The sequence below is a fragment of the Aulonocara sp. 'chitande type north' Nkhata Bay genome, linkage group LG14, assembly GCF_057382095.1.
Source record: "Aulonocara sp. 'chitande type north' Nkhata Bay isolate Kocher_YH1m ecotype deep benthic linkage group LG14, A_spYH_male_GT1.1, whole genome shotgun sequence".
Taxonomy (NCBI): Eukaryota; Metazoa; Chordata; class Actinopteri; order Cichliformes; family Cichlidae; genus Aulonocara; species Aulonocara sp. 'chitande type north' Nkhata Bay.
Window position 1 is genome coordinate 31,254,712 of NC_141357.1, and position 19,379 is coordinate 31,274,090.

At 38.6% G+C, this 19,379-nt stretch overlaps 1 protein-coding gene across 1 annotated transcript in view; it reads left to right on the forward strand.

Moving 5' to 3' along the window:
- The window catches only part of b3glcta (beta 3-glucosyltransferase a), an 86,866-nt gene that overhangs the window by 31,952 nt on the left and 35,535 nt on the right, over positions 1 to 19,379 (forward strand). Inside the window, exon 3 of the mRNA XM_086262056.1 lies at positions 5,440 to 5,479. Within this exon, the coding sequence (XP_086118182.1) occupies positions 5,440 to 5,479 (40 nt within the window). The remainder of the gene's footprint in view (positions 1 to 5,439; positions 5,480 to 19,379) is intronic.

The following is a 19,379-nucleotide window of genomic DNA, read 5'->3' on the forward strand; positions in this document are numbered from 1 at the left end:
GTGCATGCAGCACTTCACTTCACCGTTTGTCGGAAACGCTTTGTTTTATGTTCTTTCTCTCTAAAGCCTCCGTATTAAACCTAGTCTGCTTTGATTGGTCAGCCAGCTATCCATTATGTAATGCCTTCTTTTCTGATTTTTGCAGACCAGGGAACTGCTGCAAAAATCCAACACTGAACTATGCCTGGTTCAGGCAGCAGCCTTTGAGAGAAGACAGTAAAAACGCGGGTAACAGTGTTGAAACGTAATTTTAATCACTGATTCTTTGCTCCGCATAAATCAGGAATTTGTTTTGAAGAAAATTGCGCTTGCTCTGCTCATCCTCTGTTCTAACTAGTAAGCAGGCATCTCACTGTAATACACAAAATCTTTGTCTGTATGTTTGGTCCACACAACTCTTGTTACACAATCCAGACTTCAGCAACCACACTTGGCACACAGGTACATGTTAGGTCCCTGAAGGTTCTTATCTATATCAGATATTATGATGTCAAACCACCTACCAACAGGCTAAAATGAATAATGTTTTACATTTTATTAAAGCATTACATCATTTTAATTTCACAACAGTAACAATTCATTTGTATTGAAAAAACCTGAATTATGCATTAAATATAATGACACAATCATGTTGCCTGGCAACCACCTACCAAAATGGGCCATTTTTAATATTTATGCACCCGTAACACTTTATAAAACCATCATATCATTTTAATCTCATGACTATGACTTCTAATTTATAGCCACACATTTAAATATTGTAATATATTGCAATATATCTCATATGTTATGATGCCATCAGTAATGGATTAAAATTAAATTCATTTTCTGTGGGAGAAAATAATCCTCTTTGTTATAGACTTCTAACCTTGTACCATTCTATACATGCAGAAACAATATGTAAAATACACTCAAGAAAAGCATAATATGACGTCTTTGAAAGAAAAAGTCCAGTTAAACATCAACAACCCAGAATTTGATCAATCTGCACAAGCTTGAAAAAAAAAAAAACAACCTTCAAAAGAAAATGAAACTCACGCCACATTGTACTGACTGCTTTCCAACTTCTATTTCAGCAGTGAGGTGGCATTAAACCTTTGCAGTAGAAGAGAGCTAAACAAAATGAAGTAATTAAAAACAAAAAGTCAGACCTCATATTCAAAACATGATAGAAATCTGACATTTTATGCTTTTCATAGTTTCAGTTAAGAGTTTGTTTTTTTTAATATACTTTATATTCCCCTTCTCTGTCCTACATAGATTTGATGTTTTGATGCCTGTATTTATTGGTAGGTTTTTTGTTTTGTTTTTGTTTTTCTCAGTGGAGCTGAAGCTTCACTGAGGTTTCATTTTCATTCTGTCAACTATTTATTTATTTTTTAAATGTGTCAATTGATAAGAGATAAAACGCAATGCGATGGCAATGCGCCTATAAGTAGTATAAGAAAAAAAACAAACAGAAAAAGATTCAGATTTTAACGTCTGGCACGTTGTTTTCTCATTCTGCTTAGTGTTTTGGGGTTTTCTATGCTAAATGAAGATTATTTGACATAACTTTGTTGTGTTTTTTACTTTTTTGAAAATCCACCATTCACTGGAGGTTAATAGATACTCTATGTAAAAATAATCGTGTTTAAAGCAATGTCTTGCTGAAGTAAGCGAATAAAAGAAAATGCATCAAGAAAGTACATCAGGTAGCTTAAGCAGGTGTTAGAGCTGAAAATAACATTGTATAAATAAGCACAAAGAGTTTACAGCGTGTGCAGGTGAGAAGATGAAATGTGAGCCGAAAATTCCGGGTTGAGTAATGGAGCTGAGTTTGAAGGCTAAACAGAGGGTAAAATGCTGTGCAGCTGTTTCACAGTGCAATAGCACATGATTCTAGGAAGCTGTACCAGCAACAATTTCTACCCCGTCACTACAAGAGATCGGTAACTGAGAAAAGGAATATGCCAAGAACGTGCTCTTGCATGTGATTGAACAGTCAAAACAGTCCCTCGCTGGATGATGATGATGTGTTGGAAATGTTCAGCTTTTGCTGTCAGATGACCCAGTGGATTTTCTTTTTTTTGCAATATTTGTGGCCAGAGGCAGCTGCGTCAGGAGCCCCGCTGTGCCAAAACAGTGGTCTACATAAAATAAATGAGGAGGCTCCTTTTTTTTCTGACTCAACACAGATTGTATTACAAGAGTTCATAACAAAATAACTGATTTAAAATGGAAAAAAGACACAACATTACAAAATGATTTAGATTGGTGTAGGGGTACAGGGTCTATTTTGACATTTCTCATTAAAGTGTGTCACAAAGCATTAGGCCTTGTTAAGGCTTGTGTAAAAATCATTTTCATGTGCACATTATATACACACAAACATTTGTACACATACAATCAATATAATTGGCAATGTTTGACAGAGCAGGTAATTCGTCATAATGGGTGTCTTGATTTATTTTTTCCTTGTAGTCACAGTGCAGTGATTTACTGTTTCTTCTGTGCCCCAGAGTGAAGTTGTGCTGGGAGAGACAGAGTGAAAAGCATGTGGCACGCCTCTGTCACAACCACCATATATATAGCAATTTCTACACAGCAAATCCATCATGTCCAAATTAACACTGTCGGATTTGATTTCAACACTATTAAAGTGTCTATATGGGTCCACACCAGAGAGTGTTAATTTAACTCTTTTTGGAGAGTTGGTACGTTAACTCTGATTTAGTGTTAAACACCAAATCTGTCTGGAGTTGATAATTTAACACTTGGTGTTAAGAGTTTATATATTAACTCTCAAAGAGTATTTTAGTTTAACTACGTAAGAGTTATCTTCTAATTCATTCTAAAAAGCGGGAATTTTACTGTTCTGAACTTCTAGAAATTTATTTTGGAAATAAACATTTACTAAAAAGATGCAATGGTTTTTGAAAAACATTTATTCTGAACTGTGCACCACAATTTCAAAACATTTTCTGAAAGATGTAACAGTATACATGTTCTCACTTTCATTAGAATTTTGTTTATCAAAAGGTCTGACATGGTAAATGCAAATAACAGCATTCTCATCACTTATTTCTTCAATACAATATGCATGTCCTTCATTCATCCCTTTGTGGAACTTCAACGCACTTCTGCTCTCCCCCATATTCCATCTTCACAAGCATATCCTGTGCGGAGATCGAATAAAAATTAGTTGACACTAATTAATGGCACAAATAATCCAGTAAACAATTGCAGCACAGTAAAAAAAAAAAGGAATCCTCTTTGAGCCATTACTTGTGTAAAGTATTTTCCCAAAAGACAAGGACACAGGCAACAGGTAATACTGAACTAAATGTAAAACCTCAACCTTTTTCATTTTTACCTAAACCGTGTGCACAAAACTCTGGAGGGATCTAAATGCTAACGTAGAACCCAGTCAGGACGCCTGCTACTGCTGTTTGCTCGTTTTTTTTTTATTTTTATGGGCGATCGTTTTCAGGCTTCAAGTAGCACCATTATACCAACATTTCACATTCTAGACATTGTTTTAGGTGTATTTGACCAAAAGTTTGACTGAAAATTCACATGCAAGCTTTTTTCAAGGCTGTGGTATTTGCCCGCAAACAATACCTTTCAGCTAGCTAAAACAGAATATTATGCTATCACCGAGCAACATGGCTAATGCCTTTCACACAGCTTTGTCTCAACTCCAAAGAGCCACAGAAGTAAAAGCTAATAACAATTGAAACAATCTTTGAAAAAGTGACTTACCAAGCATGGCAAACAACTCAAATATGTAGAGCAAATGTTCTGAAACGGCTTCACTTCAGCTTCGATTGGAGCCGTGCTGGGGGCGGAGTCTGTGAATTTACTCTGTTGGTGTCATAGCCCCTCTAGGAGTTCAGAGTTAAGAGGTCAAGAGTTAATGTTTCCATTGTAACACCTCCAGATTTGACAGAGAAACACTCATTTTTAACACTCTATTTTAACTACTATCATTTTACACCTCAGAGTTACATTAAAAGAATGTGACTCTGCTTAGAGTAAAATTAACTCTACTTTTGCAAGGAGACTATTAACACCAAAAAATTTAACACTTTTGAATTTGCTGTGTACACCCCTTTAATTCATACCTCCACTTTTTGAGTAGTTTCTCTTCCATAATAACCTGCTATATTTTCAAGTTGAAGAGATTTTATAAGACTAATTATCTGATAACAAGTCAGATTCTCCTGGCTTATGAGATGCTTTTTTTTCCTTAGGTGCCTTCTCTCTTCAGCTAACGAAATGATTTCAAACGAGTAATGTCTGATAAGATGAGACAGAAGCCTTGTGGGCATGACTAATGCTACTGAGTCCAATTAAGCTGATGTACCCACTGAATCAAATCACCCTGATATGATCTTGTCTGCCTGTGCATATATTGCCTCTAACTCTGATCACCTGAAAAAATAGGAAAAGACAGAGAGCATCACACATGCACAAATCACTGCTGTGTTAATGGCGTTATGGATGCCAGTTTTTTTTTTTTTGTTTTTGTTTTTGTTTTTCCAGTTTATTACATCTCATGTCAAATGCTCAATTTTGAGATTTGGTCAATTAACAGAGGGGACGTGCAGGAAACGTGCACACCACAAAAATAAATGTGTACTCACAACAGTTATAGGAAGGTGTTCAGGAGGAAAGTGGGTAAATTAATGGGCTGTTCTCTAATCTAGAAATTGTTAGTTTGTAAATGTGCTGAGATAGCACATTTATATGTAGCCTGCTTCTTGCAAATGCCACCAAACTACTGTGAATCCCTGTAACCGCTGTACCACACCCACCGACAGTAAATTTATGACTTAGTTAAGCTATCTGAAGGCTGCATCAGCTTGCCAGTGAAATGATTGTTAGTCTAGAGGAAGTCATAAATCAAAAAAAGGTTTGGTTTGTCATTATCTATTAATACTCTGCAGCTCTCGGTCTAGAGTTCTGGAAACAGGCACAACTCAGACATTCATGCAATCTTCCCCAAGACTGAAAAATTTTACTCTGAAAGATAGAGGTGAAAGACAGCTCTTCAAAGTTTCCCTGGCTTGTGATTGATTTACTCATCCTTCCATGGTCTGCAGCCAGTGCTGACAGCTCTGGAGGTGGAACAGTGCAGAATGCCTTAATTGAGCCTCATGCACAGAGCTTAATGCTGCAGGCACAAAACCCACACAATTAGGATGGGCTAATGACGTGGGGTGTCGCCCATTATATTTCCAAATATCCTGTAGGGGATTCCATATTTAGTATCACTAAGTCTTAATTAGTGATTAGCGAGAGGAAATGGAGTATTTTGCAAAAGAAAAAAGATTTTCACACAATTCATATTTTGACACTTTTTACATGATATGTTAAAACAAAGAAGAGAATGTATGTGGGTCATTATTTGAAGACTGCAATTTGAATTATTAAAAAGTCTCTCTGTCTTTTCAGAGCCAGGATGATTTGCACGTCATTCACAACAATCAGCTGGGTAAGTCTTTTATTCCTAATTAGTAGTAAAAAATAGAAAGTGGAAAAAAACTTGTGTGTTTGTGGAGCGTGTATAATTTTTAATATTCTGTGTGTGTGTGTGGTTTGCTAATAAAACACTTAAAAGCAGAAGGAAACTGGAAAATAACAAATTCGTGTTTAGGAGGGAAACTGAAAACCTGAATCACATTATCCTGTACTTGCAGTGCTCAGACAAGGGAGCATATGCTTAAACAGTATGTCCTTATCTGCTGTAGATACAGCTAAGGACACAAAGAAAATTAGTCAACATATACTATGTGTACCACTTACAGTAATTTCAAATGTTTAATTAAAAAATACAAATGATTTAGTTCTAGATCTGACTGGAACTTATTTTGGACCCAAAAGGTCATTTTACTAGTTGACAATATGTCAACAAATATAGTTTCAATCTTATAGCCACAACTGAGAATTATAACTTAATTACTTTTAGCCTGATGGTTGTTTTTTTTTTCATCCATTCATTACACCCCATTGTTCCATTTGTTTTCTACCACTTATCTCTGGCTGGGTCCTGGGTGTAGAGGCTATACAGGGGGTTTCAGACATCCTACTTCCTAGGAACATTGGGGTGAGATGAGATGTATAAAATCCAGTGAAGTCTGGGTCATGCAACAGATTTACTCTGAGCTCCATCTGCATCTACAAGCTCCTCACCCTATCTCTAAGCCTTAGCACAGCTATCACAAATTTTGTCTGCTTGATCTCACTCTTTCAAAAACTACCTAGAGCTCGTGAGAGCAGGTTAGGACTGGAACATACACTCACTGGGCACTTTGTTAGGTATATCTTTTCAACTGCTCAATAGAACAAATATCTAATCAGTCAATCTCAAGGTGACCTATTTGTCTATATTTGCCATGCAGACATGGTGAAAAACTTGCTGAATATCAAACCAAGCATAAACCAGACATCGATTAAACACTTGAGCCTATTTTTACTGACCATGCTCAGTTCTGTATGAGCACAGTGTGTCCATCTTCTGATGGCTGTTTCCAGAAGGTTACGGTACCGTGTCACAAAACTCAGATCATCTCAAACTAGTTTCTTGAACATTACAGTGTACTCAAATGGCCTCCACAGTCACCAGATCCCAGTATAACAGAGCAACTTTGGGATATGGTGAAATGGAAGGCTCACATCATGGATGTGAAGCCAGGAAATCTGTAGCAACTGTTGCATGATGCTATTATGTCAATATAGTTGCTACATGTTAATTGGTGAGTGTAGATCAACTAAAAGATTAAAAGCTTATCCTTTCTGCTAACCTGTACAATACCTGCATTGCTGCTGAAGCCACAGCAAGCTTTCTCTCCAGGTCACGCTGCCATATACCATTACTTTTGAACAGTATAGTAAAACTTCTTTAGGGAAACAACCCTTCCCTAACCCAATACAGCAATCCAGCATCTCATGCTGGCGGCTTCACATTTGACTCCAAACAGCCCCAGACACTGAAGGTCATGCTCTGATGAACATTCTCTGCAATAATGTACACTATAATTATAATAACAAGATAATAAAAAGGTTGTTGCATTGGTTTACTGTGTGCTTTACCACAGTAAAAGTTATTTGTGTCTCTACCATTTTTTTTGCATGGTATGATATCATAGCAATGAGAACACTGGCTTTTTTAACTACCAGATAGCAATAGTACAGCACCATGTAATGGAACAAGACTAAATAGTTATCATATTTAGTCTAAGCACAATTTTTTCCTTTACGAATAAAAATAGAGATTGTAAACAATTAATTGACCTACATTTCATTTTATAGGCAAATGGAGTATGATAAACATCCATACATTCCTAGAAGTATTCATATTTGTATGTACTTGATTATAAATACAGGTATTGCTGTCTTTGATAGTGGAGTTCTTGTATTCAATTTGATTTACAGTAGTTTGATGTTACTGTATTTGATAATTCAGATCAGACTAACTCAGTAGAACTAACCCGTAATTCCAGATGACATCCAAAGGGATGAACTATTGCTTAATATAGTTCAATTTTAAAGAGCGCTGTATGATGAAAGAATTGAATTGACATTATTGCTTGATAAAATCATGAATAATAAAACCTGAACTGAGTAATATTGGACAGTGTGAAATTTAAATGGCAAGTACTGCAAAATCAAAATAGTAAAATGGGTTTTGCTTATGCGTACCTTGAAAATTTAATCTTGAGAGTTTCGCAGACTTCATAAATAAAGTCCCATCTTTCTTCAACGACTTGACAGCAACCAGGAATTTCATAAATAGAGCAAATAAAAAGATCTCATGCATGCTTTTCACGCTTCAGGGGACTCGCACAATCACCATCTGAGAGTGATTTTCGGGAGACTGCAGAGGAGTTTGGAGCCCGCTTTCTGGACCTCTGCCTGTTCATTCAACTGGGTCACCACAGACGCAAAAGCACACAAAAGCAACTTCGTAATGCTCTCATTTGGCACCTCGGCACAGAAAGGAAATACAAACAGACAGCGATCTGAAAAATGGAGCTACACTATCTGGCACTGCCATAGTAATTCCCTTTGTCACACCAGAAAAGCTACGCTCGCCTGCAGAGAATGTTGTTTGTGGGCAGGAATGTAAAAGATGAATCACGGAGAGCCAGACTCCCTTTTGTTTTAACAATACAGCAAACTTCAGGAGGTCTGACTGGATTGTTTATTTTAAAAGCCCCAGTAACATTTGATGGGTATTAGAAGTCATTCATTTAGCAATCTTTCTTCAGAGGGAGTACAGGGTGCAGACTTTAAATAAAGTAAATGCATTATGTGCAGTATGTACATGCTACAGATATTCATAGATGGAACAAAAAAACAGTGTGAGCCCACCGGCCATATTGTGCAATAAGTAGTGCTTTAAAAATGCAGCATGCTACATCTTAACAACAGATAACTAAATTGTTGAGAGTGTGACCTACCTAAATGCACTGGGTATAGAACTGTTCAAATACAGATAGATGCTTAGATGTGCATGTTCCCCATCAGTTTCCAGGGCTGCAAGTCTCTCCCACTGCGCTATCACCGAATGGAATCTGATTTTTTTCTTTCATTTTACTCGGTTAAATGTGTTCTGCACATTAATTTCCAAGGTTTTGTTTGGTCTTTCATTGAAGCTCCAAAGTACCATCATAAATCTATCCCGGCAGGAGGACGTGTCTTCAACTTGTTGATAAAAGTGAGCAAATTTCGAAATGAGACTATTGTATTACATTACAATAGGTTTGTGTCTCTCATCTTATTTTTTCTCTCTTGATCAGTTTGTATTGAAGTAAAAAAAAAAAAAAATTTATTGTTCAGCATGACAAAAACAATTAAACAATCCAAAGCTTGTAAGGCCTTTATCTGTCTAGCTTAATCAGTTCAGTCATTTCATTTCACTATCACACTGCTAGTCCAAAGAGGAAAAGATCAAATGGATAAAACGTGTGTTTTATATGCATACTGGCACAGCAGAGAAGTCCGAGTTATGAATAGCAATACATGTAAGAAAAACAGAAAACTATCTCCTATTAAAACAACTTCAAAAGAAGTTCACGTGCATTGTTTGTGCCATTTAGAAATACTGTATCAGGAGGTAAAACATCTAAACAAGAATAACTTTTCTGCCAATTCCAATTATTTTTATTAGGTAGATCCAACGCAGTGTTTATAACTTACATACATGGCTAAATGAGGCAGTTTTTGACTAAAATCTATCCAGGTCACCACTTAAACCATAGTAATCCATTACTTACTTTACTATTAGGCTAATTTTAAAAGCATCAGTGGAGATGTGTGAGGTTAATTACTGACTTCATAAGAAGTCATAAAACTTTTCATTTGAACTTTTGTCTTTTTTCCCCTTCTATTAGGGACACATTAATTAGCAGCATATTATAAGAATAGAATGGAAACCTTAATACAGACATCATTAATTACATTAATATAGTCTAATGGTACCTTTGCTGTTTATTTGGGTCATCACCAGTATCTGTGTGTGGTCTTTTTTTCTAGTATATTTCTTTCATTTTCAAAATGTTTATTAAAATGTTAAATCGATGTACTAGAAAGTTGATATAATAAATAAATAACCTTAAATTGTTTTTCAGGGAATGTACCAGCATTGGGCAGATCCAAGGTGTATTGCCCAAAGCTGTGTTTTAAATCTGGATCTAAATGTATACTGTTATATAGTTGAGGTTATATACTAACTCTATTCTACATCTCCTTTTTCAGAACAAAACCTAAATGCCAGAATTTAAATCCAATTATCACTATAGCAGTCGTTAATCCTAGGAAAGCTGTGTTACTGTCCCGTATGCGGCTATATTATATTTATTCAGTGGCTCAGCCTCTCCAGGCCAAGAGGACACGCGAGAAGATAGAATGCATATCAATGTTCACAAGATGTTGACTGAACTCCTTTTTCTAACTAGTATTTCTTATTTTCCTTTTTTTTTTCCCCTCCCTACAAACAGTGCTTTGCTGCTTGCTTGTGACAATGCTCTATTGTGTCTGTGTCTTTCCTTTATTCAAGTGGTAAATGGCTTGCACTTATAGGTCTTCTTAGAAGTTCTCAAACTCCTTTGCGTTGCTGCTTTGTGTCTCGTTCACTTTTTCCACATATTTACAATGGAGGTGCAGTTGTCATGCAAGGTGCTCACCAGCCACCGGGAGCATCCTGTTTAGTATTTTGCCCAAGGACACTTGTGGCGAAGCCAGGGATTAAATCTCTAGCCATGTGATTAGTGGAAAACCCGCTCAAACACCTGAACATAGCTGATGGCTTTATTTCATTTAATTTAAAAAGTAATTTAAAAAGCAGGCAACCATCCTGAGAAATGCAATCAGTCGTGGCATATATTGCCAAATAAGATATGAAAGCAAACATATTCCCAAAAATTCAGCTTTACAGAAATTAGAAAAAAAAAATGTTTTAAAGTGATATCAAATCCATCCTCGACTCATTCGGTACTTTAATGGGTAACGAATGGGATTCATAAGCAAAACCTGGAATCTGTTAAGCGTTAATTGCCTGAGCTTCCTGAATTATTGATTCTAAGTGAGGTTTAAGGTTTGCATTCAGCACTCATTAGTCTTTAGCAGAGTTATCCATGGAGTCAGGAACTCCAGAGAACCTCTAATGAGTGTGATTATCACAGGTTGGATGCAGCTTTTTTCAGCCTGTCCTTTTACATGTTGTAATTTCTGTGTGTTTCTGTGTTACTACTTGAAGAGAATGTTTATAAAAGATTGCTTGTTTCCTTTCTTGGCTTTCCCATCTTGCTTCTACTTCATGCACAGTCTTTCCTTTCCAGTCTTTTGTTGTTGTTGTTGTTTTTCAATGCAAGTGACTCCCTATCGTTGTCTGCTGGCTTTCTTCCTCATTCCGCTCCCTTTCTGTTGTTCCCCACTTTGGCATTTTCCTCCCTGTGTTTTATTGAGAGATATTTATGATGCTGACCTTTTCAGCAGTAAGCTAAAAGTTAAATACACCATGCTCTCTATTGATCTTGTGCAGGCTAATTAAAAGTATGTATTAATAGAGGAAGATGGGTGATAGAAAATCATTTTTACTTACAGCAGGGGCCTTTGCCACACTAGATTATCATCTTTCAAGAAGGTAAATAATTTTTATTCCTAAAACTCAACCGAAAAAAAAAAAAAAAAAAGAGGGTGTATTCATTTTGAATAATAAATCCTGGACCTGGTTGGTATTGGTGGTCATGGTTAGTGTGGACAGAAAACTGCAACACAGTTTGCTCGATTGAATTTTGTCTCTTGCGTTTTGGACACGAGGAAGGGAAAGATGGAGGGGATTTTTTGGGAGATAGATGATTCTGGGCCATCTTGTCTCGGGGAGTCCAATGATGTGAGTCACTGGAGTGTAGCAGGTTTTACAGCAGCACAATCAGCTGCTGGATGGGGGGTTTGGCCTGCTGAGTATGGAAATGAGCTATTGACATCCTCTGTCATCTCTCACTATGTGCTGGCAATGAAGGGCTCTGAATCTGTCATGGCAGTGGTATTGTTCCCACAACAGCCTAATGGCCCCCTCCACAGAAGCCCATCCCTCTAGATTTTAGCCGACTTTTGTCATTGAAATTGCACTATGGATCTGATTTCCATCTTCTCCCAAACATACAAGCATATTTCTATATGTTTGCTGCCCCTTGCCTCGAACGTGTGTTTATTTGACTGCGGAGATGGAAATACTCGGGGCTGAGATGAAATGTTTCTGTGACAGTTCCACTGACTACACACACCTGCTCTGTGACACTGATGGAAATGACAGAGCTGCAGGAGAGCCTAGAGGTCAGTGGGCTCTCAGCTCCGCTGCCACTTGGCAACATCTGCAATCCTGCTCTAAGGAAGTGTCACTATTGATTTGTGTCAGTGAGGCGACAACACAGCACGGCCAGGCCACTAGAAGAACACAATCTATATACAGCCGTGTATCTCTCTCTCGCTGTATGCCCTCCTTTCCGTGTGCATACCTAGAAATACAAACACTTCAGCCTTGATTCTTTAATCAGCCTGATCATACCCTCTTATGCGCAGAGATGCTGAAGCTGTGAGTACACACGAGACTCGAAGCCTCCCTGTGGAGTTTTCCACAGATCAGATGGTGATGGCCTTTAAAGAGTGGTTTCATGAATTGAGAAAAGCATCAGATCAGAGAGAGAGGAGGAGGCAGAATTCTCCAGTGTTTCATTTCATCCAATATATTTCAAGGCTGATATAGTCCTTTTTTTTTTTCTATGGAGTTGCCTCTGTGGAATGCTGAACGAGGGGAGATAAACGAATACTGCTTTCTAGTTCCATCGACCTGGCAAAATAAAATCATCTGCACCGAGGGGACTAGGGCATTGGCTTCATCTCCTCAGGAACCTTCAATCTCTTTCATTCAAGGCATATTATTTTCAGCCAAGAGGGATCCTTTGATAATTTAATTTAACTGCAGAAAAAAGCACTGTGTTGTGTGTTTTGCACCAGGGTGCAACATCACATCTTGGGCCTGTTATTAAATAGATGAATTGATTGCATACTTTCACCTCTGGCAATTCTGCTATTAATACAGCTACTACTGCTAAGATTAATAGCACTTTTTCTGTGACAGCTGTGAAAGCAGCACATCCAAACAACCATTAAATGCAACTTGTCAAACTTGCGTAGTTACTCTGAAAGCTATGACCATGACCAAAAACACCCAAGAAAACATCTGACATCCTATCTAAATACACTAGAAACTGTTAAAGAAAAAGCAGGCTTGGTACTTAATTTAAATAGTGCAAAACTGCATTACATGTGAAGGAAAGGAAAGAGGAAAACTGGGCTACTTGGATGCTTTTTTAACTTTGCAGGACGCTGTGAAGAGTAAGAAAATCATGCCGAGCTTTTTTTTTTTTTTTTTTCTTTTTGTCCTTGAAACAGTCAGACATTCCCGCTGTAATAGGGCCTAAAAATACCTCCCATTTGTCAGATAGCACAACAACTAACAACCATCTCCAGCACTTCGACTCTCTTGGCACAATTACCCAGCAACAATATAGCAATCAATTAGAAATCGTACATGTGAGCGATCACACCAGCAACCTCAACCTAGCCGCAAACCTCCAAACACAAACCACACACAGTGCGTTTACAAAACACGTAACTTTTTCTCAAGTTAAATCTATATAGATCTAAGCCTAGAGGCATCCCTGTATAATCTTGCCTCCACAGTGAAAAGTGCTAGCGCCGAAGGCATTGTTTTAAATCTCGGTCCTATAATTACGTAAAGGTAGATGTATCGATTGTATCGAGAGTGTATACAAAGGTGATTTTTACCTGAAAGGAGAAGGACAGAGAAAAAAAGAGACGAAGGAAGAGGGGTACTATAACAGGATTTTTCCTCTTCCCCTTTTCTCTCCATTGTTTGATGATTAATCGAAACCCATTAGTGTGGACTCGAGAGCAGTGAATTCTGTTTTAATTAGTTTCTTTTTTTACCCCTCATTCTCCTTTGCTTTGACGTAGGGTACGTGTTATCTACACAATGAGGGATTGGCAAACTGCTTATCTGATTTTGCTGTTAGTCTCCTGCAGCTGGTATTATTGCTGTACTGTGCAGTATCAAGAGACTGGTACCTCACTTGGGGCTTTAAAATGCACTGCTTTATGTGAAACCATATGCGCACGCACGTACACGCACATTCATTTAGCGAACTCAGCAGAAGGACATTTAGAGGTGGTGTAGGGGTATTCACTATGTAAGCTCAGCTCAGTGGAGGTTAGATCTGTTGGGAGATGGACATGCTGAGATTTAGCAAGTAATCTCCCCCATTACTAGGGCTCCAGGATGAATGGGATCTTTGTTATGAGCTGAGCAAAGCAGCGACACACCCACCGACACTTAATTAAAAAGATTTGACACAGATACTGTACTCTGACATAGTGTCTATCCCTGACCCCGATGCTAATATCCAAACTCAGTATGGGAATAGGTTCAAGTAGTGTAATTGAGGTGGAGGCAATCCATCTAATCCTGCCAATGTCAGCACTCGCCATTCCCCTTTTTTCCTCGCACAACTGTTCCGAAGGGAAGACTGTAGACCTGTCAGTGGTGACTGCTACTTATTTGTTTTGAAAGACTAAAAAAAATACACTTTCTCACAAATCTGGGAAAGCATTGTTGGAGAATTCCTGCTGGTAATTAGAATTCAAGACGCAGTGTATTCTCTATGACTGTATTCTGTTTAAATAAGTAACTAATGGACACAGATAAAGCACGTTAGAATTATTTGGCACAGACTGTGTTGTTTGTTTGAGCTCATAATAAGTAAACGTGTACACAAGAACCCTGCACGTCCAAAGTTTCTGAGGTGCCGGCCATAACTCTTACACCTCCCCAGTTTCTCCTTCTTACTTCACCTACCTCTGAGCTTTAAATCCTTGAGAAGATTTTCAGTTGTAACAGTCATTCCAGCCAGGTGCTGCAGACTCTATTTGATGTGATGGACAGCTTACAGGATTTAGGAGTTGTCAGCTGTAATTGTACAGAGCTGGATAAAATGACAGTTTTTTTTTTTTTTAGTTGTTTTTTTTTTTTTTTTTTATTCCCTGCCTCTGGTCCTTTGGTCTCAGTTTGATTGTAGTGGTCGTGAGAGCCACAGGGTTTATATGGACTTTTTTGTGTAGCCAATGTCATTCTACACTGAGCTGTGTCACTATTACTAGCCTGTAAATAGATTTCAAATGAAGAGGAACGTGTTAAGGTTCAAAATTGAGGAGGGAGAGTACAAACCACCCTTGGTCCAGAAGGTCTTGGTCAAACAATGATTTTAATGAATACACACGTGTGGGAAGAATAATCTGTACACAGACAGGAATTAATCTTCGACTTACTAAAGCATAAACAGATATTTTATAGCATCAGGGTTTGATTTACTGACGCCCCTTCATGCGTCACAGATACATTTTATACATAGATCAGATCAACACCACAATGACTTTTAACCCAGAAGATCATCTTCTATTTTCATGGCTGGTACTTTCCGTCTACCTTTCAGTTCTTGTCTTAAAGTGAATTGTTCCTCTTTCTTGCCGAGACAACAAGGACGGTTCCTCTTTTACCGAGACACTTTCGCAGTTCCAATCCAGACATGACTAATCTCTCTCTCCTCTAAATAAATCTAACTCATGTGTGTGTGTCACGACCTCACATGCTCTTTGTGTCACCTCTTCACCTGTTGCACTTCTGACCTTTCACTAGACCAGAGGCTCACTGAGACTATGTGTATGTCTTCTACTAAATAAATGTTTTAACCAAGAACCTCTACTAAAACCTTAATATGAAATGACCTGATATATAAGTGTTTTGTAAGCATGTATTGCAATTCCTTCTATGTTCTAGTTTTCCCTCAGCATGTATCACCTGAACAGTCACGTCAGTGAAGCTTAAGACCTTTAAAGAACCTGAACATCAACTCAAATAAGCACAGATATGCATTGTGTACACAATAGTTATAACTGCATCTGAAATACAAAATTAACATCATCATAAACATCTTAAGGCCATCTTAAAGCTATCTGTTACATTGTTAAAGCAATGATCATACTGCAGATTATATTATTAATGCAATGGTACTGATGATAATTATTTAACAATAGCAGTAAAATAATTTCCCTGCTCCACAAACGGCAGCTAGCTGGGTCGACGACAAAGGTAGAATCTAAAGATGTTGTCAGCATCAGAGGCGGAGGCAGACATTTGACACACCCGGGGCTTAGCCCTAAAGGATAGTATGCATGTGGGATTTGGGGAAGGGGGGGTAGAAATGACTGAAAGATTAATAGGCTCTGTTTTGAGTTTTGTTCAAAAAAGAATGACTTCATATAGGGAAAAATATATATATCACATATGCAGGACACCTTAAACTAGCTTTTTAATTAAGCAGCGAGGCAGAACAAAGTTGGGGCTTTATCAAGACATGCGGACTAACACCCAATTCAACCAGACCCAGAACTGATCCAGAATTAAAACAGGACTACAACAGTTCAAAATCAGGACTACTTAGAACTTAACCAAGACAGAATCAAAACTAGATGATAGTAGCACTAAAAATCATCATAGACCTGTACTACACTTGTTTTTTAATTCTACCAAAGTCCACTATTTAGATTGAGAAAAGTTCATATAATTATTTAGCCTTGTTGTGCAAACAAGCCTGCAGAACTTAATAAATGTAGAATTTGAAAAATAACAAACCTAAAAAGAAACACTAGGTATGAGATACATGAGTACCTATGATACGGTGATACTTTTGTTAAACAACCATTTGACTAACATGTGTGTCTCACCTGCTCTTGTTCCACCTCTGTTCTGTCCTCATTCTCCATCTCCCTCTCTGCTCCTCTCTCTCCCTCTCTGTTCCTCTCTCCCTCTCTGCTCCTCCCTCTCTGCTCCTCTCTCTCTCTCTCTGTTCCTCTCTCTCTCTCTCTCTCTCTCAGTTCCTCTCTCTCTCTCTCTGTTCCTCTCTCTCTCTCTGTTCCTCTCTCTCTCTCTGCTCCTCTCTCTCTGTTCCTCTCTCTCTCTCTCTCTTTTCCTCTCTCTCTCTCTCTGCTCCTCTCTCTCTGCTCCTCTCTCTCTGTTCCTCTCTCTCTCTCTCTCTTTTCCTCTCTCTCTCTCTCTGCTCCTCTCTCTCTCTCTCTGCTCCTCTCTCTCTCTCTCTCTGCTCCTCTCTCTCTCTCTCTCTATCTCTCTCTCTCTCTCTCTCTCTCTCTCTCTCTCTCTCTCTCTCTCTCTCTCTCTCTGCTCCTCTCTCTCTCTCTCTCTCTCTCTCTCTCTCTCTCTCTCTCTCTCTCTCTCTGTTCCTCTCTCTCCCTCTCTGCTCCTCTCTCTCTGTTCCTCTCTCTCTGCTCCTCTCTCTCCCTCTCTGTTCCTCTCTCTCTCTCTCTCTGTTCCTCTCTCTCTCTTTTCCCCTCTCTCTCTCTCTCTCTCTGTTCCTCTCTCTCCCTCTCTGCTCCTCTCTCTCCCTCTCTGCTCCTCTCTCTCTCTCTCTCTCTGTTCCTCTCTCTCTGTTCCTCTCTCTCTCTCTCTGTTCCTCTCTCCCTCTCTGCTCCTCTCTCTCCCTCTCTGCTCTCTCTCTCTCTCTCTCTCTGTTCCTCTCTCTCTGTTCCTCTCTCTCTCTCTCTCTGTTCCTCTCTCTCTCTCTGCTCCTCTCTCTCTGTTCCTCTCTCTCTCTCTGTTCCTCTCTCTCTGTTCCTCTCTCTCTCTGTTCCTCTCTCTCTGTTCCTCTCTCTCTCTCTCTGTTCCTCTCTCTCTGTTCCTCTCTCTCTCTCTCTGTTCCTCTCTCTCTGTTCCTCTCTCTCTCTCTCTGTTCCTCTCTCTCTGTTCCTCTCTCTCTCTCTCTGTTCCTCTCTCTCTGTTCCTCTCTCCCTCTCTGCTCCTCTCTCTCCCTCTCTGCTCCTCTCTCTCTCTCTCTCTCTGTTCCTCTCTCTCTGTTCCTCTCTCTCCCTCTCTGTTCCTCTCTCTCTCTTTTCCCCTCTCTCTCTCTCTCCCTCTCTGTTCCTCTCTCTCTCTCTCTCTGTTCCTCTCTCTCTCTCTCTGTTCCTCCCTCTCTCTCTGCTCCTCTCTCTCTGTTCCTCTCTCTCTCTCTCTGTTCCTCTCTCTCTCTCTGTTCCTCTCTCTCTGTTCCTCTCTCTCTCTCTGCTCCTCTCTCTCTGTTCCTCTCTCTCCCTCTCTGTTCCTCTCTCTCTCTTTTCCCCTCTCTCTCTCTCTCTCTCTCCCTCTCTGTTCCTCTCTCTCTGTTCCTCTCTCTCTCTCTCTGTTCCTCTCTCTCTGTTCCTCTCTCTCTCTCTGTTCCTCCCTCTCTCTCTGCTCCTCTCTCTCTGTTCCTCTCTCTCCCTCTCTGTTCCTCTCTCTCTCTCTGCTCCTCTCTCTCTGTTCCTCTCTCTCTCTCTGCTCCTCTCTCTCTGTTCCTCTCTCTCCCTCTTTGTGCTGACAATCAAACCAAACACCAACATCATCAAATAATAGTTGAAACCAGATATTTACATACTCTTCAGATAAAAACACAAACACTTTTTTAATTGTAACATCAAATCAGACTAAATGTTTATTTTTTTAGGTTGATAAATATAAAAAAACATATTTGTTAACTTTAAGAGTAAAGAGAGAAACTATCTGTATTTCTTAATTGTAAATGGCACCAAATTGTATTCAAAATTGAGCCACACTTATGGAGCTCCACAATTCTTTTCCTGGTGTTTTGGTTGATATCTCTTGATTTTCCCATTTCAAAGAAACAGGCTCTGTGTTTTGCCTTATATGCATCCACAGGTGTGTCACCAATTTACTCACATGGACTCAGTGATAGATTTGCTGAAGGTGAAGGTGACATAGATTAAAATAAAATAAAAAATCTGCAGAGCCATATTAGTATCTGCAGTAAAGATCTTTTCATACATTGTACCATAGGCACAGTTGCCTCCATTTTTATAATTTTTTTAATTAATATTTTGTACATTTGTACATTTAAAGGACTCTTCTATTTTTGGAGTGTATTTTTATGTATCTGTATTATATTATACATATACTTTAAAAGTGAATCTCTGTCCAAAAAATGTATTCAGTTTACTTTTTACTCACTATGAGCATCATTCATTATTCTCCCCCAGTAATTAAGGTTAGGATATGTATTATTTATTTTTTTTATTCCAATCCATTCTTCTTTGGCAGCATTTAAATAACCTTTATCAGATTTGATGGTTTTGTTACAGACTTTTCAAAAAAGTGTTTTGCTTTTCTTTCACAAATGTGGGGATAAATTTTTATTTTTTTTTTTAGAATTGAATATTGATTTATTGATTAGCATTCAAATATCTCAGTGAAAACAGAATAAAGATTACCACAGGGCAAGAAACCACGAGACAAGGCTAATCAAAAGGTACTGGCTGAAACATATGCTCATTAAATTGTGTTAAAATGTACAAAACAGTGATCTCCTGTTTTGTGACGAGGACCCAGGCACAGAGAGACTTGATGAATTTAAGAATCTTATGATTTGATAAAGAAATTTGCAGACTTTCACAGAGATGGTAAAATTATGATGACTGATAACGGAGATGCAGACAACAGACAACGAGAACAGGGAGGAACAGGGGTTTAAATGCACCAAGGAGACAGTCAGAGAAAACTCAGGACAACTGGAGACATTTAGGGATGCAGGGACTGACAGAGACGAGGTCTCTGTGACAAGTAAAGTTTATCTTGCCTGGCTGGGCAGCTCTCCTGGTGCTCAGCACCCCCAAAGCTCTGATCCTAGAATCGCCCCTGGTTTAAACTGTGAATATACTGCTGTGTATTGAAATTCCTCTTGTTTTGCATA